The following is a 24601-nucleotide window of genomic DNA, read 5'->3' on the forward strand; positions in this document are numbered from 1 at the left end:
AGTCGTGGCGAGCAGTGAAAGCGTACACTACGAAATGTCCGGGATGCCCTGGGTGGCTGCATCAACTGTGCAGTTCTACCAAATTTAGCAGTAGGACCCTGGTCACCTTAAACATGTATTTGATTTGTAGTATCTGCCATTGCATATTTTTACACGCGTTATGTCACGATGCGTTACGCCTTGACACGGTAAGCCACAGCGTGTTGAACACGGTGCCACCACTGGTCGCGCGAACTCACTAGCTGGCCTCAAACAGCCACTCTGCGGATAGTGTTTGACCGACGATTTTGTGCTGGACTACCGTGTCGCAGCTGGCCCTGCTTTCTAATATGTCGCTTCCTTCGTCTCCGGTCGTTAAACGTGCTGCAGTCACCTATGGTCGTCGCAAGGAGTCTCCGTCCGACGCAGATACATCTACCTCTACACTACGTACCACCCTTTCGTCACGCGCCAGTTCTTGCAGTCTGCGGTCTTCTGGCTTTGACGAGGACGTTCCACCCAGTTCTGACGAATGTGACGCGTTGGATTCATCGATAGTCCTTCCTACCCGTGATAATGGCGACGATAGCGATGGGGAGAATACTGGAACTCCTTTCGTTTTTTCTTGGAGAAAAGACCTCGAGAAATTCAACTCTATATATGCTGAACGACCAATAGCGTTGGATAGTCGAGATGCGCTACGGGATGATATTATGCAGAGCGGATCTCAGGCCGTGTTCGGAGGAGATACTCGCGTGGCCTCTGAGTCTCACACTCCTGATCACACTACGTCTCCTTCCCCATCCCCGGCTGTCGCTCGTCATCGTCGTCGTCTCAGGAACCTACCTATTCAATTGAACTCAGACATCGCGCTAGCTACCTCCCAGCAAGTGGCGCCTCGCCTCGCAGCATCTAGCTCACCGTCTTCTTCTACTCGACGTGTGTCTCCTGCAGCGCTCGTCGCCGGTGTCAAAGGTAAAGGCAAACAGAGATCTGAGGGCGTTTTCGTAGGCTCTGACGAGGAACAATTTGGTGGCGGAGAGCACAAGAGGAATACAAGGCGAAGGGCATTCAATGCGAATGGAAAGCACACAAAGGTTCGTGCTACTCACCCATCGTTATGATAACTTCCCCCAGTGATAATCGGGTTATTTCAGGCTCCCACCAGAAAGGAGCGGGAAGAGACACAGAAAGCCACGGCACGAATGGTCGCCGAGCGAGTTGTCTCCATGCCTCACTCCAAAACGAAACAAATCGGATTGACACAGCTTTTCGAGAAGATAGGGTAAGCGAACGCATCGCTGTAAGGAATGTCATGTCTGATTGTGGTGCCAGACGAGGCATCTCACCAGCAGATGATCCCCCTTTGCTCAGTTCCGAAGGGCCAGCTTCAGACCCAATTCAGCCCTTCTCGTCATCTCCTACGGAACACGCAAAGCGCAAGATTAAGACACGAGTACCATCTCCCTTATCACCACAGCCGACGAGTAGCGGCTCTCCAATACTACAAGCTACATCTGATTTCGTGCCTACCGGATTGCTTGGACCGGACTCCCCAAAGGCCATATTGTTAAGGGAAAGCAGCGATGAAGAACTTCCCGACGTGGGGGCCCTGCTCGAGAATGACGCTAAGGAACGACAGGAAGAGACGATGCGTAAACAGCTCGCGGAGGTCAAGAGAAGGGCGCTGGAAAACACCAAGAGTGGTGCTTATATATCAGATCAAGACGATAGTGATCTCGAGGTGGTCCATGAGGACATGCAAACAGTTGCGAAAGACGAGGCACGAGCAAGGAAAGTCAGGTCCGCCCAGGGCTTCAAGCGTTCAGTGGGAAAGTCCAAACAACTTGCTCTCGCAGGCCCTATTCATAAGCTTGTTGGAAAATCGATTAAGAGCGAAGTAAAATTCTTGAAGGATGCTGCTGCTCCTACCTTTGGACGATTGACGAAGGATATTGCGGATCATACCTCTGCGTTGGTCAGTAAGGACGATCTGAACAGGTTTTTATTGAACAGCGCAGGGAAGCAGGCAGAAGAAGCGACGAGGCTTAAGGAAGAAGAATGGGTGAGGCGTGGAGGAAAAATACGAGCAGGGCCAAGCAACCTCCGCTCAGATGGTGAAGCCAAGCGGATTTTCCTTACCGTAGTCTCTAAGGGCATCGCAGTAGGAGAAGATGATAGAGAACAAGAAGATGAGGCGGAGGGCGAGGACGAGGACGACCCAGATTATCAGGATGGCCACGAGCGAACAGCGCTGGAGTCAGCTACTGAGGATAGTGATAATGTCTTCGGTCAATCAACCCATGAAGATAATCAAAATGCCTCCAACAGCCAGTTGGACCATCTTGACGCAGATGATGAAGAACAGACAAGTGTATTTCTACCCTCTAAATCTGCATGTTTCTCAGCCGTGATCTCCGACGAAGAAGATGGCATTCTTGTGTCTCGCAGCAAGGCCGTTTTCCCAGACAGCTTGAGTGTGATTTCTTCTGCTCTAGACTATGGAAGGAATCGCAGAGTATATGCTTCGTCGTCCGGGGATCAGACAGAGGATGGCACAGACAAGGAGAATGACATCCGATTGATGTATGACCGGGGCGAGGATAAGGAGAACACGGCCGTCGCAGCACAACCATTACTCGGGCACCAAACCTCCAGCGGTGGGTCATTTGCGCTAAGGGGAGTGGCCTTTCTGGCAGATGGGGATTTCAACGACAGTCTGCTTATTGAAAGCACGCCACTGGAAGATCGACGGCCACCTCTCAAGGAGCTACGTAGAGATGATAGTGACGGAGATGGTCCTTTTGCGCCGATAGCCAAGTCTCCCGCTCGCCGACTAGTATTTTCACCGACCATGGGACCCCCTGCAAGACGACTGTCTCCGGACTTGCAAGGGGGTAGAGAATCCGAAGATGTAGACCAAGATTCTAGCGCTGTTAATGTGCCCACCACGTTGAAACCAGGTTTCGCCGAATTCTTTGCATCTGAAAACGTATCCGGTTCTTCCTCATTGGTGCCGAACGTACCGCAAAATGGTGGATTGTCACAGTTCTTTACTCAACAAACGGTCAGTTATTGGAATGCGATATAAATTGAAAGCTGACTGTCGGGACTAGGTGGATGAAACACATTCCTTGACAACGAGGAAATCCGATCAAGAGCTGTCGTTGACTCTCGATGTCGGTCTTCAGCCTACGCTTGAAGTGAGCCAAACTCTCCTGCGAAAAGCAGACAACATTTTCGAGAAAGAACAAGGCTATCTAGCAGAGAATTTCGACGTCAATTCCAATGACAAATCCCAATTCTATGTGAATGAACATGGGTACGTGCCATCGTCATCTTGCACATAATCTGTGGATTGATGTTTCCCCCTCTAGCTTCCTGACGCAATCGGTTCCCAGTGCTCGCATTCTTCAGGCATCGCACACTTCGTCATCGCCACTTATGGCCAGCATTCTACAATCGGCAAGGAAACGCACGCACGTTGGTTCAGTTTCTCGCAAACCACTTGCACCTATCGACTCAGATATTGAGATGGAGACACCTAATGAGCAACCTAGGAGATTGCTAAAGCGGAGGAGGACACCGCCAGAACCCACAAATCTTGACAATAGTCGCCACTCTAGTCCTTCACCTAGCCCCACCAAACACCGCAATGCTTTTGATGTTTTAAAGCAGGCGGCACATGCCCCCACTGAATCAGACAGGAAGCTACAGAAGTCAGAGTTCATTGAGGGTGAGGCGGAAGAATCTGACGATGACGCTATGATCGGCTTCGGTGGGCGTAGGAAAGAGGACGACGAGAGCGATGATGAGAGCCAGGATGCCACGTTGGCGGAATTGGTTGACGATGCAGCAATGGACGATAAGACCCTGGGTGCGGATGCCGTTCTGGAGAAAGCTAGGTATATTGTCCCTTTCGCCTTTTTGAACGTAGCTGATTTATGCAACCGACTACCCTGTCTCAAGGGAGCATTGGGAGGAGGATGACCAGCTCCGTGAAAAATACGCTAGAGATGCAGCCGACGGTAAACTCAGAGCAAGACGGCGCAACCATGGGCTTGGCTTTGAAGATAGCGAGTCCGACGACGAGGACGAAGATGCGAAGTGGCGACGGCAAAAGATGCTTAAAAAGCGGAAAATTGAGGGGGATACTCTGGAAGAGCTGGGTCAGCACCCGTCTTTCCGCTAATGTAAAGGGTGATGCTGAGATTGTTCTGCAGCCAAGAACCCATCGACGGCTGCATTTGTTGAGGCGTATCATGCAGATATGCTCGATGACGACGACTTCGTGCACTTACAACAAGGCGAATTGACTCTTGTTGACGAGCACGACCCAGATGCAGAAGAAGGCTCTGAGCCAGAAGTTGTTTCTGCGGCAGCATTAATTGAAGAGCTTCGCAAAGTGGCTAAAGAAGGAGTCAGTGGATTTGAAAATGCGGCCTTCAACCTTACTCATCTCAAATTGACAGACGCCTGAATGTTTCAATCCTCACGACACATCGTGGATGGAAGCAAATGCGGAAGGGAGTGACGATGAAGCGCTTCCTATTAAGGAAATTTATGCGGTAACAAAGCCAACGCGTCGTCCAGCAGACTGGGACCCTGATATGCAGGTGAGTTACACAGTCCACTTAGAGCTAACGACAGCTGATGTGCATTATCTCAGTCCAAGCGTCAAGGTGGTGAAGATGACCGTGATCGAGTTCGCATGCAACTGTGGGCCAAGAGCGAATCTCGTACAAGTGGCGGTACCAGTCGCTCCACGGGTGTGTCTGCTGTGACTGCACGCGGAAGGGGAAAGACTGCAGGTTTGCGGACAGCAAAAGGCCAGCGACCAGGTTCTTCGGACAGCGCCATGAAGTTGCCATGCAAGTTAACCAAATCAGCTAGTGCACTGTCAGCAGTGTCTACCAGTAGACGGAGCAAATTCCAGGCAAGCTCCTGATCAGATACCATAGCCGTATTTCTACAATCTACATACCTCTAGAGCCTTGTATTCTCTGTATTTTAGGACAAAACCCTCTGTAATGCTCACATGTACTTTCCACTTTGAATCTATGTCTTGCAATAATAATTATCTTTATGATTAGTACTGATGATGTAGCCGCATCAGCCAAAACAGCACTTCACAGCCACGCCAAATGATTCGAAGGTATTCTACGCTCGGGTATATATGGCATGCCTCAGCGATGCCAGTTACAATTAGTGGGATTAGTGATTCTGCTTTCCACGCGCCCTGCCCAAACGCATCCAAGGAGTTTCGCGAGCTGACCGAATAGATGGAATAGAGTAGGTGAACGCAACCTGACGGGCTCGACTGACACTGCTCCGTCTCCGACTTTTGTCTTGGTTTATCTGTAGGCACAGATCTAAGCGACCCAACGAGCAGCACTTGGAAATGCATGAACTTACTTTATGTCTCAACATGATAAGCTTTGCCATGCATGCGGGAGGACCTGTCTCACGGAAGGGTGATCCTAATGAGGACAGTCAGCACAAGCCCAGAGGGAGTAGGACGTAACGCACGAGATGCAACCAAAGCAAAACCAGCCTCATGTGCGTCGAATATCTCATCCCCACCCGTGATAGACGTCCATACCGATGGGAAAAGAAGACAACATAAGGCAAGAGAGCCGAAGAGAGACAAGAAGAACATAAACAACATGTTGCTCGACGAGCGAGAGCGAGTACGGACAACAGGCCAGCGACGGGGATCTATAGGCGCATTGGACGTTGCCCAGGTCAAACGACGGGACCGGAAGGCGAAACGCACTTTGCGCTGGCAAGGTTATAAAAGACTGAGCCCGAGTTCGCTTACCCACGCGTCTGCGAAAGCCCAGACAGGGAAGCCGCCGCTCTCCTTCTGGACCCGGCGCTTCAAGATGGATGTCGACCGGTTCCGTCATCCATTGGTCTATCCCGGCGACTGCCCTGGCCATTTGCATTGTCATAGGTTGCATCTTACGCGGTGTTAGCAGCAGACAGCAACAGCCCTTGTGTGCATACATAACCGAGCTATGTACGCATGAATCAGCCTGTCCAGAGCTTGGAGCAGTCTGTTGATACTATTGATGAAGAAAGACAGGTATTCTCCAGCGGTTGATCCGCAAATGTGTTATAGTGTCTTCCTGTTGATGAGCATTGAGGCGGCGGATGTTGGGCCGTGCAGCCCTGTCGAGCCAGCATAGCCCTTGTGTCCAGCCACCGCGTCCGTGAGACCAACACAATCACCGACGAATCTCAGCATGTGCGACCTCGTCTCACACATGTACCACATGCACTTCGTTAGCTCGTCGGCGGGATGAGATCATGGAATGCGTCTTCGACAATTACAATTTCTCACATCGCACGATGCTCGAACAAGGGGTAGGATCTGATCTCGATTCATGGTAAATTCTCTTCTGTAAATGCAGTATACCGCCGCATACCATCAGTAAGACGAAACTAAGTTCCTGACGGGAGCTGCGATTCGGATTGACAGTCCTAGAAGGAAAGGGAAATATTACAGTGCTCGCCGTCTGAAGCCGCAAAACGGTCGACGACTCTACAGCAATATGAACATGTACGGCTCGCAGCGCGGACAGCTGAGGGGGGTTGATACAACACTTCATTGAATACGGTATATGGTAGCCGGAAATTTTATCCTCGCCAGTGATGCACATAAGGTAAGCTTGAACATGATAAAGGGTAGCGCGAAACTGTTTGTGCAAAGCCGCGAGCAGAGGTATGCATGCAGATATGCCTGAGAGCCAGCTGCAGATGATCTAGTTACTTTCAAAGTTCAGCTGTGTCCAGTGACACTGTCAGACAAGCTCAAGCGATTCGTCTCGTGACTCAGCGAGGAAAGTGTGTTTCGGCGCTCTCGGCGCTCGCAGCAACCGCCAGGACCCTCTTCGACGACGTCGGCGGACCTGACAGCTAGCACCTTGCCCTCTTCGTGCATTGTATCACCCATCTCGGCATTATTGGCAGTATCTATAGTATTACACTCTGACGACGGCGCTCACACAGAATCGCTCCGTGGCCACGGTCTACACGCCACATTGACTGAACCCCGACGCACTTTCCATGGACATCGTCAACAAAGTCCAGCAGTATATCGAAAAATGGGAATCTGGTGGATTAGAAAAATGGTAGGCTTACGCCCTCACCGATCACTGTTCTAATGCTCATGCATGAGCAGCCGTCAAATCCTTATTGCTCCCCACTCCAATCCTTCCGACCCAGACAGCAATGACATTCTCATGAATGCATACCATGCTCTTCTTGTGTCCACGCTTCTCAGCTGGTCTCCGCGGAATACTCTCACTGTGGATACATTCGTAGAGTTTGTTCGTTCTGTGCTCGATCACCTCCCATCCTCTTCCCTCGCTCCGCAAACGTCCCAGAATGTCGTTATATTTGGGGAACTGCTTGTCGACGTCGCCTGGACCATCGATGCTGAACTGGAGGAGCTTTTGTTTGACACAAAGGGAATCGTGACAAATGCTGAGCAAGCCGACTCAGATTCAGTGTTGGACAAAGATGTGCTGACGAGAGGTCTGCGCATCAAGCAGAATGCTGAGTCGGACAAGGATATTTTAGCGAGCTTGTTGAAACGTCTATTGGTCTGTCGTTATGTTGACACAAGCAGCTGAATCACTAACAGTGTCTTATATAGTCGATCGGCATCCTTGACGCCGGTGTATGTAGGGAGAGATTGGATTCAGGGTTAATGGTGGCCGCTGGGCTGATTCCGGACAAGACAACGTTCGATAGAAAAGAGATACGCACGCGAACTAGTCTTTTGTGAGTTACCGTTATCATTGTTATTCAGGTTCGGAAAGTTAACGGCTACGTATAGCTATAGGCAAAACAAGTTTAACTTGCTCCGCGAGCAGTCTGAGGGGTACAGCAAGCTTGTTACTGAGTTAACTAGTCGCTTGGGCCCAGCGCATGCGTCCGCTACGGGCTATCCTATTGAGTGTCGTGCTGCTATAGAGGCTCGAGCGCGACCGGCCTGGGAACGAATTGTGGGGCTGATTGGATACTTCGATCTCGACCCTAACCGCGCACTTGATATTGTCCTCGACGTCTTCTCTGCGCATGTTGCAACTCATTACGCGTTTTTCCTCGTATTCCTCTCGTTCTCCCCTTGGTCTCTTCATCCACAAAAGCTGGTTTGTGGTGACGATGAAGATGGCATGACGGTTGAGGCTGACCTGAATAGGTTTCGAGGCAAGACGCTAGACGAAGTTCTTTTGTTGGCAGAAAATTCATTAGGCAAAAGGGGACCGGATGAGCAGCAGCCTCTTGCTGCGGGCTCCAATTCCCGGGTGCTAGCACAAGTCCTTGGGTTTAAGTTTGCTCACTATCAGGTGCGCTGTGCTGTCAAGATTCGGTTCGTATTGCTAATGTGAAGATAGCTTTCTGAAATTACTGAACATGTGCCTCGCAATTTGTATCTTATGGCTGCGTTGCTTATACGCCAAGGTTTCATCTCTCTGGAAGAGTTATACACCCACGTGCGTAATGTTGGTTTTGCACTCAGTCTGCCACTCATGTATTGTATCAGATCTCTCCAACGGATGAAGATATGGACGTGTTGCATCAAGAATATCTGACCAAAGTTGAAGAACGAATATCAAACGCTAAAATCAGTCAGCTTGCGATGGCTGCTCCGCTGGAATCGTCTGGAAGTACTATCAAGCCTAAGCCCCCTACCACGGCTGAAGCTACAAAGACAAGCAATTCCAGCGGCATCCCGAATCAGAAACTTGGCTTACTGAATGCCTTGCTTTCTGTTGGAGCGTTGAGGCCTGCCATCGCTATCTTATCCAAGTTTCCTTGGATGATTGATGCATTCCCCGAACTTGCTGACTTGATGCTTCGCATACTGAAACACTCTTTGGCATCATTGTACGAATCAAGCACGAACACAAAAGATCGAAATACTAGCTTTACTCAACCTCGTGGTCGGTATGGCACGTCTGGCATGATCCCGGCCCCAGAGCGGAGGCAGCACCTCACGTTGTGGGCACCTACCCCACCCAGTACCAGTGCGATTGATTTCGTTTTTTTCTTCCCAGACTGGGTGCAGCTAGTTCCAACTTGCTCGTCTCTGGACGACTTGGTAGAGGTGGTCGAGCCGTTAATGCGTTTCATCGGCTTGCATGTTTCTCGCGATCCTGCTTATCTGACCAAGTTCCTGCGGCTTGGCCGAATGCATATGGGGACTACGGTAATTTATGTGACTTGCATTCATGCAACTCATACTGACATGCACAACAGACCGCCACTGATCCTGAAACGAAGAAACCGATACCAGCGGATAATCTTGATAGTCCAATTCGCTCATTCTGGTTTAATATATTACGCCGATACTTGCTTCCGGCTTTGCCACTGATTCGTGGCAATGCTGTTTGCACAGTGGAGGTGTGGAACATCATTCGGCAGTACGATACTATTCTTCGCTGGCGATTGTATGGCGAGTGGAAGTCAAGCACGTACCGTTCACATCCAGAATTACGGATTCGACAAGTACAGTCAGACCGTGAATCGAAGGGGATCTTGCGTCGGCTGTCACACAACACCATAGAATCGCTTTCTGGAACCGTTGCGAAGTTGGCCCACTCGAACCCATGCATATTTTTCACCAACGCGGTCAACCAGATTATGGCGTACGACAATTTAGCCGGTGTGGTTATTCAAGCTCTGAACTACGTGACAATCATGGGTTTTGATGTATTGGTATTCATCATCTTGGATGCAATGGCGAACCCGAACAAGGATCGAGTCAAGGATGATGGTGTCAATACTTCCGACTGGCTGCAGAGTGCGTCGTCCGGCCGCATATTCAGCACAATGCATTAACAGTTCCATAGGCCTCGCATCATTTACTGGCATGCTGTTCCGCCGCTACAGTGCTGATTTGACTCCTCTCCTCAAGTACATTGTTCATCAACTTCATAGTGGGCAGACGACGGAGATCATCGTATTGCGAGAGTTGATCTGGAAAATGGCTGGAATTGAGCCACTCCCCAGCTTGTCTGATGCACAAATCGGTGCAATGGCTGGTGGTCCGACGCTCCGCATTGAGGCAGTAGCGTCAAACACCCGAGGTGCACGTCTTGATCCAGGTGATGCTGTGTTGAAAGGTCCCCAGCGCCTCGGCAAATCCTTGTTGGAATCTTCGCTCGCATTGCCTCTGCTCATTCAGGTTGCGCAACAGCGACAATCGTGCGTTTTCAAAGCCCCCAATGCACATCTTAAGTCGCTGGCTAGTCTATATGATACGGTCAGTAGATTTAAATCAGTTTCAGTGCTATACTGAGGTTTATACAGACGCATGGAGTGCTTTTACAATACCTCGAGCTTCTGACTACGCCCACCGTCATCACATCGCAGGATTATTCTGAAAAGATTGTTCCGTCGCTGGTTGAGCTTAATGACAAATATGGTATCTGTGCTCCGATCTGCATGCAGATCATTCGACCCATGTTGAATGTTTCATTACTAGTATGTGCCTTCACTTAATTTTTATGAGGTATTCACACGCGACGCTTTAGTCGGCCGCGTTGGCGATGCAAGAAAGGGAGCGATTGGCCAGCGAGGAGGCGGAGAAGCGTCTCAAAGCGGCACTCACTGCGAAGCGCGAACCTAATACAAGCTCCCGGGTTGCGTCACCAAGCGTCGGAGAGTCTTCGATAGGTATCGACCCGACGTTGGACCCGAAACCGTCGGCGGCGGTGGATATTCAAATGACGGATGCCGAACCACTAGACAATCAGGTTCTGACAACAACGTCATCACAAGAGGTAGTTGGCTTCATATGGGTATGCCGCATGTTTGACTAAGTATAAAAATCACAGACTCCGTGGCTGTCGGAGTTGTATATCCTGTTTGAAGATGTCAAGAAAATCGCCCCCGGGAACGTCGCTGAGGTTATAGGGTATGGTTTATCTCTCTGGAATCATGCTAAGCTCTCACTGTTTCGTTCTATAGACCAGCGTTCTACCTTACCTTTTGGCAGTTGTCGACATATGATCTTGCGCCTCCTATAGCTAGATATGACGAAGAATGCTCAGCGTTGCGGACACTGAGTCGCCAAGAAGATGCGAAATGGGTTGCTGCTGATCGTTCCGCTGACAGGACTAAGCGGCAAACGGCTTATACGCATAGGGATAAGCGCAATCGCTACAACATGTACGTGAACATGCTAGGACAAGAATTGAAAGAGCAAACCATAGCGCGTGCATTCACGATCAAGCGACTTGCTCGCGAGAAGCAGCATTGGTTTGCTCATAGTGAGTGAACTTTCTAGACGTTCGTCCTTTTGCTCGACTACATTTTCTAGACCCGAAGGCCGCTCCTTTGGCTTCGTCACTGGTCGAGCACTGCTTTCAACCGCGATCTCTTCTGTCACCTATGGATGCAGATTTCTGTGCTCAATTCATTAAAGTCATTCATATGCAAGGCACCCCTGGTTTCTCCACTCTCATGTGTTACGATAAGGTGATTCATCATATGAATCAATCACTGAAATCGCACTTAAGTTCTGGTCAGATCTTGGGAGATCATATCAAGACTGTTGTTTTCTCGTGCAGTGAATACGAAGCACGCAATTACGGTATGTAACCACGACTCTAGTCGGTTGGTAGTTCGATTCATATCGCAGCATAGGTCGTTTCTTGCTCGGTGTTTTGACGGATCTTTCGAAGTGGTTCCAGGATGAGCAGCTTTTCTCTCAGGAGAATCGTAGTAAAACTGGCGGGAAAATCGTCTATCTTCCCGGACTTCAGAGACGGTGGTCGCAGAAACCTATCATCGCCGCGGAAGATATCATTATGTGGCAGGACTACAAGACCATCGTGCGAAAATGGCATAGGAAATTGTGCAAAGTGGGTAGTGAGCGTTGTCGGTTTCGAGTGCTACTTATTAATTCTCGAAATTAGTGTCTTCTGGACTGCATAGAGACAGGAGAATTCATGCACGTCTACAATGCTATCATTGTTTTGAAAGAGATCCTCCCCGTTTTCCCTGTTGCTGCTGTAAACGAGTGGGCAGGAGGAAGCCTCAGCATGGCAATGGAGAGGTTCCTGGACAAAGAAACTCGTGGCGACCTCAAGATTCTGGGAAGGGCGTAAGTTTTGGCGGTGACATTATTATGTTCACCTTTTCCAATAATTCTTTCAGGTACACGGCAAGCTTAAGAAAGCGAGAATCGATTTGGTTGGCCCCAAAGCCTCTCCCCAAGGTATGGTTGACGACTAGACTGTCAACATGGGTGTTATTGACATTCATTGACAGGCTGCCTCTACCACTGCCACTCCTAAACTCGCTATGAATGGTGCCGACAAGAGCCGAAATAACACGCCGCCTGTTGTGTCCAATCCTACCCCTGTGGACAATCGGCCTAAATCTACAGCACCTTCTGCCCCTAGAGTACAGCCGGCTGCGGATGGTGCGATTTTTACTTCAGGCGATCGCCCAAGCACGAACCCGACCAAAATAGCCCTGGAGAGGTATGGCGTCTCGCATTCATAGGTAGCTATTTCCAACTAATGCCTGGATGTAGCGTCCCGAGACCCGAGGTTGTGAAAAGGATCAGACATGATGCAAAGATTACAGAAGAACCGAAAGATGAGGGAGAGGATGTGAAGGAGTCCTCTAAAGCTAGTGGGATGGATGTTGACCAACCCACCCGACATTTGGATGGCGCCACGCCCACAGCTCCGCGTGCATCTCGTATGAATTCGACGAATGAAGATGTGTTGATGGGCGAAAACCAAGCTGCAACTGTCGACTCCCAAGCTGTGCCTTCTAACAAGGATCTGGCTCGTGTTACCCAGGTGGCTCGACCATCTACGCCCATCCAGTCTCTGAACGGTCGAACATTGGTTAGCAGAGATGTCTCCAATTCTCCACGTCCTGATGACCAGAAAAACATGCGCACGAGCGTATCGCAAACAATGCCTCCACCCTCTATTCCAAGCCAAACTTTCTCCGCAGAAATACTACGAGAGACTGCTAAGCAAAGTCGCGGTTCGTCAGAGAAGGTCGAAGAAAGACAATTACCTATAGAACCTCGCGGCCAATCCACGGCACCTTCTCCCACTTCGCGTCGCCGATCTCCTACGCCCCCCAGTCGCCCGGGTACTCGAAACCCAAGCTTGGAAAGTCGTGCTAGTGGAGGTCGGCGTTCTAATCGGGGAGATGGCGAGCGGCCTGACGACAAACGTCAAGATCGGGACACTCGGCAAGATGGCAGAGACGTTTCCCGCCGAGAGACTCCATCCCATCCGCGGGGTGAACGCAGCTCCCGGAGTACCCGTGACTCTGACCGGGACAAGGAGTCAGAGAGGGACAGAGACAGAGAACGGGGTCGTGACCGTCATGGAGAGAGGGAGAGAATGCGAGAGCGAGATAGGGGAGACAGAGACAGAGAGAGGGACCGAGACAAAGATCGTGAAGCGCATAGAGAGCGCGATCGGGAACGGGACAGGGATCGTGATAGGGATCGTGACCGTGATCGCGACAGGGACAGAGACCGACACCGGCGAGATGAAAAGGATCGAGAACGGGAGAGTAGGAAGGAGCGTGATAGTGGAAGCCGCTCTGCTGCTCTTGCGGCGTCGAGTGGCCCGCTCATCGACGAACGTGGTTTGCCCGCAAGACCGGATGTACCCCGTCATCGTGACACACAACATGGGGACGAAACTTTGGGCAAGAGGAGAAGAACTGAAGACGAGGTATGTCCCTATTTCCCTTGTATCTGTCACTGCTTATCGACCCTCCAGTCTGATCGGTCCTCCAAGCGAATCTCCAGAAAGGAGAGTCATCACGATGAGAGGAGTCGTCGTTCGTCCGAGAAAGACGGTCGCGAGAGAACTCGGGAGTCAGATCGACGAAGGAAAGACCGAGATCAGGCGGAGAGTGAGATTAGAAGCCTGTCTATTGACACAAAGGTTGGTTTGCATCCCTTGATTCAGATTAGGGGACTGAGGTTCAAAATCTTACAGTTTGGTGACAAGCGTCCGCCTGAGGCTCCAGCATCAGCGTCGAAATTGCTGCCATCCACAACACCATCTGCCCCGCGCGCAATGGCAACTGGGGATAGTTCGAGACTGGTCAGATCTGACTCATCTGGACGCGATCGCGATTGGAAGACGCAGCATCTGCCTTTGAGTGGATCCGAGGGTGTAATCAACAACGATCCAGCCGCTCAAGAATCTCTGCATGGTTCAAGTGGTAGTCTCCGTGCTCGCATAAGTGATAAGGAGGCTCCCAAGTCGATTCCGCAAGCACCTGCCAGTTATCGTCTTGATACCACATATGATTCACCAAGTAGGGACGAGGAGCGTGACGGGGGTAGGAAGCGAACGCTCTCAGGTAGGTTTATCATGTGAACGCAACGGCGAGGGCTAATCGTTGTGTTAGAGCGAGAGAAGGACGCGGGTGACGCAGTATCCAATCCGAACGATCAAGCTTCCCAGCTTCCGAAACGCCCTCGAATAAATCGCAATCGTTATCCGACAGCGGCTCCTACTCATGGACTTGCTAAGAAGCTCCTACCCATAGACCCAAACGCAGACAAGACCCGTATTAGTCGCAACAGCTGAGGCATCTCATACCCTGGCGGATCTCTGTAGCATATATTATTCGAGACACCTGTATCACTATCCGTACAGTACTGCGTTTTACATGAGTAGTAAATCTGAAGTCATTCTGGGACGATAAAGATATTGCAATGTTGAATTGGGATACATGCGGATGTGAGTTGAATCAAATGCGAGTTGAATCGGGAGATGCAAATGAGAACATTGAGAGTTCTAACGCTTGATCAATGTCAAGAATTCTTCGCGCGTCTTTTGTTGTGTCCGGAAACATCCAAGCATGCATGATGTGACAGTCATAGACCCTGGCTTTTGAACACCACGCATGGTCATACAAAGATGGCTGTGGCTCATGTCAGCAGTCAGGCTCGGACCAAGCTGACAGCATGCTCACGTTGCTTCCATCACAACTGCAACACCACGGGGTTTGATGGCCTCCTGGACAGCGAGTGCTATCTGCTTCGTGAGACGTTCTTGGACTTGAAGACGGCGACCAAATGTCTCTGCAATGCGCGCCAGCTTGGATAGGCCGAGAACAAGGTTGTTGGGGATATAAGCTATTGCAATCTAGAAGCGCCATTATAGTAAATTCAATTTGGGTCGCCGGCTTGGCTTGGAGCCAGTGAGACGACGAGACTTACCTTGCCCATAAAGGGGACAAGGTGATGCTCGCACAAGCTAGAGATGTCAATGTCGCGAACAATAACCATCTCTTCGTGGTCCTCGGCAAAAATGGCGTCGTTTATGACATCTATGTATGATATAACACTGTTGAGATGCGGCCGCTATGATGCACGAATGGTAGTACCTGCCAGACGTTCCTCATACCCCTTGGTCATCCACATGAGTGCTTGTGCATAGCGCTCTGGGGTGCGGAGAAGGCCTTCCCTGTCGGGATCTTCGCCGATGCATTCGAGGATGGTGCGGACGGCACCGGCAAGTCTCTGCTCGCGTTCTGCACGCTCTGCGGGCGTGGCATTCAGCCGAGATAAAGTGGACTTGGCTTGGAAGAGAGGGTCAGGCGAAAGGGCGCGATTGACGATCACCTCGCGACATCATACCGGGCCATCCGAGACCGTTCGGATCGGGCAGGGGACTGCCCGTGTCGACGCCGGAAATCGACGTGCTGAGAGGAGTAGACTGTCCCGAGGCTGGGCGGAAGCCGTAGCCCTCGCGTACATGAGCACTCCATGCGGCTCGCCCAAGTCCGGGCTGCTCGCTGCCTCCGCCTCGTGCTGGAGAGTCGCTGTCGCCATGAGGCTCCGGGTCGTGTTTGTCGAGCTGCAGCTTGTGCAGGCTTTCGGACAGGAGCGAGCTGTGGTCTGCAGTGGACATGGTAGAGGGCGAGACGAAAAGGCCCCCTGAGGATGGCGGAAAACTTCGCAAGGAGGCAGCGCGGGGGCGGGGCACGTGGGCGTTTCCGACATACGAGAAAGGAAGTCTGGATGCAGCGCTCTTTGTCTCCTCCATCCGGACATCTCAAAGGGCAGGTCCCAGCCGCATTGAAATCAACCTCAACCGGTCGTGTTGTCCTCTCTTGCTTTCCGGCCTTGCCATTTCCGACTCTAGATTGATTTATGAACTCTCATCTGATGTCTTATCGTTTCTCCTCCCCAACTCTCCTGGTACGCATTTTCCTTAAAATGACAGACCCACCTGCGCAGGTGCAGACGCTCGGGATCTCATCTTACGGAAGCCCCTCAACACAAAAAACCACGTCTGACGTGGGATGCAGCCCCTAATAAGCTCGCCACCCGTTCATAAATGGTCCAGCCATGGCAACCTGGCCGCGCTCCGTCTTTTTTTTTGCTTCTCAGCATGACGCTACGTACTCGCGTACGAGTCTTCTTGTCGCACATTGTTTCTCCTGTACCCGAGTTCTCCCCTTCTCCCTCTCATGGTTCTCACTCTCATGATTCTCTGCGATTCCCAAGCCGACAGGCTGTGAATTCTGCGCAGGCTCATCCACACGGTGCGATTTACAAGGCATGGCTAGCATCTAGGACCATTCCTAATGACACGGGTGCATATCTGACACCTGGCGCCCACCGTTCTCTGTCCAAATCCAACGTTAGACTGGCTTGCACGATTATGCAATCATGTGCCGTCGATTTATTCAGACTCCTATGGAGCCTCCACCCATGGCGGACCGCCCTAATGGTTACCCTTGAATTAATCCGCGGTATTTTCCCGGCTTTCAGAGGCTATTCGCAGGCTCTGCTCATTAACGAGGTGGGTACTCACTATATGCGCCGTTGCGCGTTCACTGAGCCGTAAAATAAGCTACAAAACCTCATCTTTTCTGGCCATTTTACTTGGTCGCGGTTGTCCAAGTTAGTTGCAACCGAGATCGTCAGAGCAGGATCCGAGAGCCTCATTGACTCGATCGCGTGAGTCCTCTGATGTTACAGGTAGTCATGCACACGTCTGAGACGATGATAGGTCGTCGAACGAGAATATTGTCCATGGTTCTGCACGGCTCCGGGTTGAGTATCAACAGATGGAGCTGCGGCTCCGTCTTGACATACCGACTCTCGCTGATCCCCTTGTCCGTGATTTGCTACATGAAGCCGACCTGTTCGCGCGGTCGTTCAGTGGCATGTCGAGCTTTGGCTTGTTCTCGACGCTGGACTTCATGCGAATCCTCACCCTCGTATCTGAGCTGATCTCTCACGTTCTGGTTCTATCTTCGCTTGCGTTTAACGGGGCACATATCTCTGTGCTGCTCATATCTATTCTGTCATCAGTCTTACCTTTCATTCTACGTTCCAGCAATGGTCGATCATTTTTGGACGACCTTGCTAAACCTTACGAAGCCCACATGGCTGCTAAGCAAGAAAGAATGCGCATCCTGGCGCATAGTGATTCGTATCGTCCGGAGGTTATTTTATTCGGCCTTGGACCTTGGATTCTGCGTTCGTGGGCTCGGGCTCGGAAAGCCATGCTTGGTCTGGAGGGCTGTCACTCCTCAGAGGAGTCGGATGTTTATTCACGGCTTATGTCGCATGTGAATGTTTCTGGGCTGCTCATGATGATTCAAAACGTTTGCATTATATTGAACTCCTGCTTTTGTGAAGCTGACCTAGTCGGTATGCTTTGTGTAGATACCACTCGTACTTATCCTCCAATCGCCTTCCGCCTCATTCGGAACATTCACATTGTACCAAAGCTCCGTTCAAGCACTCTTCTTCACCATTGGACATCTGTCGCAGTCAATTAGAATGGCGTACCAGGGTATTTTTCTCATGGGCGCATTTTCGGCTGCGATGTCGATTCAACCTCGGTTGCAGCCGAAGAAAGAGGTGGCAACAGTATACCAAAGTTTTACTAAAGGTATGAGATTGGAGGCTAGGTGGGTGCGAATGGTCCATATTTTGCTGAATATTGACGGCTGGTATCTTAAGAAATTTATCATACACGTATCCGGGTTGTATAACCTCGGCTTTGCAAGGCATTGACCTGAATATAGAGGCAGGTGAAGTCGTAGCAATTGTAGGCTTCAATGGGTCTGGTGAGTCGCCTCTATGACTTGAGTTTAACTCAGAACCGACAGGAACGGCCGTGGGAAGGTAAATCAACACTGGCCAAAATACTCCTGCGGATCTTGGATTTTGACAGCGGCGAATTACTCATCAATGGGATAGATGTACAGCGACTACGCCCAGAAGATTATCACGCCCACATTACCGCTGTCTTCCAGGACTTTTCCAAGTTTAACGCATCAGCTCAAGAGAATATTGGTGTTGGCTGCATTAAAGAGATGCGTAATATGGCTGCAATCGAATCTGCCATCCGTTTAGCTGGTGCCAAAAACATCGTACACTCCCTACCACAGGGTTTAAAAACGAAGCTCGATGCGGCAAGTCATGAAGCAGCCAATACTGCCTTTGCGGAAGCTCCAAGCTGTATGGCGTCGACTTATCCGCACCACGGATTGTCCGGCGGAGAGGTAAGATTGATTGTTGGTTAATACCTCTGCTGCAATTGATTAGATCGAAAATTACAGTGGCAGCGAATAGCGGTTTCCAGAGCTTTTATGAGAGCCCGCCGTCCCGAAATCGATTTAATTCTTCTCGATGAGCCAGTGCGTCTTTATTTCGACTTTACTTACAAGCTTCTCCGACGCGTCATAGACATCGTCTCTGGACGCCCACGCACAAAATAGGATCTTCGACAACGTGGAAAAGGCTTCTCGCTCACCGGATGGCGACCGAACAAAAACTGTGATCTTTATTACCCATCGCCTTTCGACAGCGCGTCGCGCGGACAAGATCGTCATGATGGACAGCGGAGTTCGTGTCTTCTGGCTCGCATGAAGTCGCGCGCGCTGATTGGCCATTTAGACCATTTCTGAGTTCGGGACCCACCAGGAACTATTAAGACGTAATGGCCAGTATGCTGCACTATATCGAGCTTCGATCTAAGGGAGAAGATTATTGGAACATGTATACTTAGAGTAATCAGAACTTGTGTTGGAGTAATCGGGGCTTGTGCATACGTCACCATCAAAAACTACAGTGAATCTTGTGCAGTGCACGCGTGCTATTACGATGCTGCCGCGATCTCCAAGTACACTTGGCATGCGATCCGTCCGTCTCCAGAGACCGAACGCAGTGTAGCTGCCAATATCTGACCACAGTGGACAGATGAAATATATCATACAACCATGTATTCACGTAGGCCACAGATATCAATACCTTGTTGATTTGATGTACTCCTGATACAGATCATTAATTATTTACGTACGCTTGAAGAAATCAAAATATGTCAAAACTCCATCTAGCAAAGCTGCATCTATTCCGTGGGGATCTGTCCCGGATGAGGTGGGCAGCTTGCCCAAATCTTCCGAGGACCCGTAAGTGCCGACTAGCAAACCAAGGTCTTTCACACCCTGAATCAAGGAAGGTGCTTGGGCCTTTGAAATAAAGTCAGTACTGATGCAAAATCCGGCTCGGAGATAAGACGAACCAGAAGACCAGCATCTAACAGCAGCCCCAACAGATTATTCGACCGTGAAAATTCCACTGCAGCGTCAAGACTTGCGAATCTGTAATCATGCACGTCATCAACGCCTAACGCGGCCGGGCTAGGCTGTGCACGGCTCTTCTCGCCGCATTGCGATGCAAAGAAGACAGGATCTACGCAGCTTAGCGTGAGTACTCTAGCGGGAGATACATGAAATGTGACTTGATCGTACAGTTTGGCTGTTTCCAGTTGAGAGCCGAACACACATCAGGCGAGAAAGACGTAAAGACTACAGAGCGGCGTCCTGATGAGCCTCCGGCATGATTGGATGTGTCATAAACTGTTCGTAGAACGGCGTTCGTGACATCGTTCAGATCTAGCTGATGCCGTAGCGAGAGACGCTGTCTGATCCTGCTCGACGGATAAGCTAGATGCACGCATATACTGATCGTAGTTGGGATAATCTAAAGACAAACGCATCAGCCGTGGAGCCTGGCGCCACAAAGTGCCATGAATAGCTAACCTGCATCAGCTCAGCTAATGACACCATTGAGTCCGTTATTACTCTGTGCCAGTCCGAATGGGTGATAGGATAATCTTTCATGCAAGATAGTTTGCGACCTAGACGCGAAGCCAAAGCGTGGAATTCCTCAAGAGTAACATCGGCTACACCCAACTCGTACCCGTGTTCCGGAAGAAGCCACTCCGGAAATACTACAGGATGCAGATCACGAGTGACTTGCACGGTAATATAGACATAGCTCCCAATCACAGAGGAATGTGTTAGGGAGTGTCCCCCCAGGACAGCTGCAGTAGGGATTGAGGGCGACGGGTGTCCAGAACCAACAGTGCGACTTGACTGCAGTAAACGCGAAGGGCCCATTTTCGAAATCTGGCCTGGAACGGGTGTAGCCAATGATTTCCAATAAGTCTCAACAGCTCCTCCAATGTTAAGAGCCACGCCATTAAATGGAGAGATGATGTTCACTTCGAACGAGACCTCCCCAATGATATGCAGACGTGGATCAAGGATGGGAAGAACGAACGGCTGACTATTCTGTATACCTTGGAATAAGTCTGGGAGAGCAATAGCGCGTCCGATTGTCTTCGTGCCGAAGTTCGGATATAAAGAAAATTCCAAAGACAGACTATTGGCGGACGAAACCTGGAAAGTAAATACAATTTTCTTGTCTCCGATCGGTAGGGGAACGCTGTATGGAGCAGAGGTTATAGCAGGAGTCGCCGTCATGACTAGCTTCAACAGTGATGATGAGTGAAGATGTCGATCCTCGTATTGCGAGTCGGAAAGCGGGTGTCGCAAGTGGACAGCAGATGCAAGATCAAAGCCAAACTTTGAGGTAAGATGTCCGATGGTGACTTGAATCAAGAACGTCTTATCCAAGTAATTATGACCATAGACTCGGTAAGGCATCATCGGTGGTGGGAGATACAAAGAGGGTATCACGTCGATGTCAGATTCAGTACCCGTAGACCTCTGAGTGTCCGTCAACGGAGACTTTTGTGCAATCGGGGCATGTCCAGGAGCAATGTTTGCAACGGCTTCCAGTAAGAGTATGGCGCAGGACCGATGCCCATACCACGCAGCGTAATACAACGCAGAGTTACCGAGTTCGTCAAAACGATCCGTCCGAGCGCCGACGTCGACAAGTGCCCGTAATGACTTTTCACGCCCATATCGTGCAGCGTGGAAGAGGGGTGTCCATTCATTGTACTTGTCCGGAACGTCCCAACCTTCATGGTGGGTAAGGATCCGACAAATATCCGCATGACCTTCTTGTGCCGCCAGATGTATAGGGTATTCGCCATTGGTATTGGGCAAACTCGGAGCACCATATTGAAGGAGCAAGACAACAACGTCCATGTGTCCGCAACGAGCTGCCAATGACAACGGTATCAAGTCTCCGCTCAATGTGCGATTTTGGACCGACACCTTGCCGTCTTGCAGTAGCACTTGCACGCATTTGACCCATCCCCCAAGGATTGCATAAATGAGCGGCGTACAGTTGTCTACGTCAATGATATCTGGCGGTAGGCCGACTTCAATCAATCGCCTACACACTGTGTCATGCCCGTGCATTGCGGCATAATGCAGCGCGGAACGCCCGTACACGTCGACCTTATTGCGATGTACGCCACGGTCAAGGCAGAGATTGACCAAACGAAGGACACCGACAATGGCAACCTCGTGCAAGCATGTTCGACCGTTAATATCGTCCACGAACATGAAGTCGAAGGAACCAGACGTTGAGGCCAATATGAGATCTGCGAGGTCGGGTGGCGCATCTATCACTGCTTTCCACAATATTCGCGTGACATGTCCTCGGGCATCCTGAGCCTGCGAAAGAGAATCAGAGTACTGAACTAGCTCCCGCAAGATATTTCTATCTCCATCTGAGACTGCTCTACGGAGGTTGCTCTCGAGGTCGTGGAAGGCGCCCATGTTTACGTTGCGGTCAATGCCGAGTTGTCGACTAAGGATATTCTCATCCGCAAGTTGTCCTTCGTAATTGAGACCAACTGTGAGGTCTGTCAAATCGAGGAGACATGTTGCAACTACGTCGGATAACTCTGATATTAGCTGTAATAAAGATTACGATTTTTTTTCGTGCAACCAAGGAGAAAACATACCTGTCTGTTAAACACGGGCTGTACTTCAACTTGCCGGGCGAGATAAAGTTCTTTGGTGGTGGATTTGGAGCGCTTATCCCATTTTTTCAAAATCTTACGGAATCCAGTGGCGTTGATCTCGACGAATTGCTAGATACTCTCGGGTGTGCGTTAGGCTATGAGACGAGGACAGGTTCGTCTACCTGTAGCTTTCCGAGATCTCGCTCCAAAAGACGGAATCCCTCTTCTACTGCGCTCCACTCGACATGATTCTTGTACGCGTCGTCCACCAAATCAGGCAAAACGAGTGCAGCCGCAGCTCTCCGTTTTGAGAGCAAAGTTTCTAGTCGCAGCTTGAGTTCGGCTTCTTTCTCGAGATAGAACGCATTGATCTGTTCTGTCGTTAGTAAGAAACGAGGGATCTAGCACATACTGCTCGCCTTTTCCAACTCGCGTTCGAGTCTGAAGAAAAACGTTGCTTTGTGGGTCTGGAAGCTGGGTCCCCTATCATCATCTTGACCTAGGCTGGCAAGGATGGGGGGCTCATCGTACGGCCCCGACGTGAGCTGTCCCAGAGACGTGGCCGCCCGTGCGAGTAAATCTCCTGGACGAACGCTCTGCGCAAAGCTTGCAGCTCTCAGTGTTGAACGGTTTGTGGTTAAAGAGGAGATAATCTTCTTTAGTGACTTGTAGTCGAGATAGTAGGCAGACCAGCCAGGGACCTGTTCTGCCTGGATCTGCTTGCCAAACTGGGGGGAAATGACTGAGATGAGCAATGACCCAGGAGGTAACACGGATGGGCGGGGTACCTTCATGATCGCCGCTGGATGTTGAGGGGAGGGTCAGCGAGACGAAGAGCAGAGCAGATACGAGACTGGAAGCGATGGTGGTCGCGGGGCCCTCATTGAAGAGAATAGAGCACGAAATGTAATCAGGAGGCCGTTCCGGACATGGCTGAGATGGCTGAGCCGCCCACGTGCGAGTGTAGACTGGGCGCATCTCTATCTCGCGATCAGATTTAGCCAACGTGCGCTCTCAAATCTCATTTAGATTAGAATCTTTCTCAGCTGCCACACTCGCGCTGGCAGCAGTGTAACAGGACATCGTCCGTGAGCAACTACATACTCGTACGCACATCGGTAGCAGAACACATAGCCCGACGGTAGCGCAGTCGCATTCGCGAACGATTCCCTACAGAGTGGGCACTCCCCGAAAGCCGTCCGATCCACCTGTATTCCTTGAGGATGTGGGGCCGCCAACTTCGGTGGCGGCACTGCAGGTCCAAGCGGCGATGTCGACAGCGCACGTGCCGGTGATGACGGCGAATACCACCATTCGAGGAACTTCACGAAAAATATGGCCATAGGGAGGATGACATTGAAGGAATCAAGCAACAGTCGGGGCGAAGCAAACAGCAGGCGTCGCATTGTCGCCAACAAACCTCGCGCATGAGGTTTGTCGAGTGCTGGCCTTGTTGCTTGCTGTGCATCCCGCTAGATCACCGTGAGGGAACGGACTTCTGCATTCGACTCATTAACTCACCAGGTCGTCAACCCCAACACGACGAATATCAACACCTATCCAGGACAACCAAGGTCGGTAGGTCGATGTTCGTTCAAAGAGATATGCAATATTGTGTACCAAAAGCCAGACTTCGAAGCTCGTGTTCAGCCAAGGGAATACGACTTTGTATGCCCGTCTCAAACGACCTGCCAATGACTGACATCGTGAACACATAAGTGAGAAGACAAACATCCTATATACCTCTTCGCTCAGCACTTGTGCGCGACGATTTGCCAGGCTCTCCTCCATGATCTCAGAATGTACGCCTCCACCAAGATCCTCGTAGTACTCCTGCGCCTTCGTACGCAAATATGGAAGTCCGACCTGTAACCCCATGAGTCATAGGAAGAAGAATTCCGGTGCATTTTACTCACTAGGAAGAGCAAAGAACGCCAGATCTCCTTATCGCGCAACTTCTCCCCTGGGAGGATTCCTGGAACAGCTGCATGTACCCGCTCAGTTTCGAATAATGTGCGTCTTCTTCGCTTCAAGCCATAGAAGTTTTCCGAAAACGATGCCCCTGAGTTATTGAGAAAACATCTGCCAAACATGTCTACAGACAGTTCTCACCGTGTGTCCGTAGGAAATGACGCTCAACGAACAGCATGAGTAGCGCATAGAACTCTTCATGTCGATTGACTACACGTAAGAGATACCTAGGGTAGCTTTGGGCAAAGATCTTTTGGACAGTTACAGACGGGATATCCAGGAAATAGTACATGCACCTTACCGAGAGCACATACTTCACAGCCGGCTGGAGTAGATCCCTTAACTGCTCCTGTGCGAATAGCTCGAAAAGAGTTGGCTTATAAGGGTCCCCGCCTACATCGTTGTAGAACTCCATATGGTTAACGTAGCACAAGGGCACG

General features: G+C 50.5%; 5 protein-coding genes across 5 annotated transcripts; 3 read left to right on the top strand and 2 right to left on the bottom strand.

The window, feature by feature from the left end:
- Positions 1-329: 329 nt before the first annotated feature.
- Positions 330-4927, top strand: FIBRA_06996 (uncharacterized protein; the record flags this gene model as incomplete). Its single annotated transcript, XM_012328696.1, has 9 exons — positions 330-1076; positions 1137-1264; positions 1315-3046; positions 3096-3301; positions 3357-3884; positions 3949-4148; positions 4203-4399; positions 4452-4595; positions 4649-4927. 9 exons carry the CDS (start codon positions 330-332, stop codon positions 4925-4927), a joined length of 4161 nt encoding a protein of 1386 aa, XP_012184086.1.
- Positions 4928-7050: 2123 nt separating this feature from the next.
- Positions 7051-14582, top strand: FIBRA_06997 (uncharacterized protein; the record flags this gene model as incomplete). Its single annotated transcript, XM_012328697.1, has 22 exons — positions 7051-7115; positions 7166-7589; positions 7643-7770; positions 7832-8339; positions 8388-8486; positions 8537-9202; positions 9253-9796; positions 9846-10258; positions 10306-10479; positions 10530-10778; positions 10833-10912; positions 10966-11267; positions 11318-11475; positions 11527-11590; positions 11644-11861; positions 11916-12103; positions 12157-12217; positions 12271-12485; positions 12539-13712; positions 13761-13928; positions 13983-14352; positions 14401-14582. 22 exons carry the CDS (start codon positions 7051-7053, stop codon positions 14580-14582), a joined length of 6450 nt encoding a protein of 2149 aa, XP_012184087.1.
- Positions 14583-14792: 210 nt separating this feature from the next.
- FIBRA_06998 (uncharacterized protein) lies at positions 14793-15911 on the bottom strand (the record flags this gene model as incomplete). The annotated part of the gene is made up of 5 exons (XM_012328698.1): positions 14793-14919; positions 14971-15143; positions 15218-15327; positions 15385-15579; positions 15638-15911. 5 exons carry the CDS (start codon positions 15909-15911, stop codon positions 14793-14795), a joined length of 879 nt encoding a protein of 292 aa, XP_012184088.1.
- Positions 15912-16394: 483 nt separating this feature from the next.
- On the top strand, positions 16395-19000 carry FIBRA_06999 (uncharacterized protein; the record flags this gene model as incomplete). Its single annotated transcript, XM_012328699.1, has 9 exons — positions 16395-16808; positions 16860-16966; positions 17019-17619; positions 17681-17928; positions 17981-18068; positions 18121-18525; positions 18583-18660; positions 18710-18868; positions 18920-19000. The coding sequence occupies 9 exons, from the start codon at positions 16395-16397 to the stop codon at positions 18998-19000; spliced, it is 2181 nt and encodes a 726-aa protein (XP_012184089.1).
- Positions 19001-19314: 314 nt separating this feature from the next.
- FIBRA_07000 (uncharacterized protein) lies at positions 19315-24576 on the bottom strand (the record flags this gene model as incomplete). The annotated part of the gene is made up of 12 exons (XM_012328700.1): positions 19315-19491; positions 19545-19714; positions 19774-20005; positions 20065-22140; positions 22191-22319; positions 22373-22566; positions 22603-22992; positions 23305-23662; positions 23712-23888; positions 23934-24056; positions 24107-24252; positions 24303-24576. 12 exons carry the CDS (start codon positions 24574-24576, stop codon positions 19315-19317), a joined length of 4446 nt encoding a protein of 1481 aa, XP_012184090.1.
- Between the last annotated feature and the right edge of the window lie 25 nt (positions 24577-24601).

This window comes from Fibroporia radiculosa (genome assembly GCF_000313525.1).
Source record: "Fibroporia radiculosa TFFH 294 genomic supercontigs, scaffold9995, whole genome shotgun sequence".
NCBI lineage: Eukaryota > Fungi > Basidiomycota > Agaricomycetes > Polyporales > Fibroporiaceae > Fibroporia > Fibroporia radiculosa.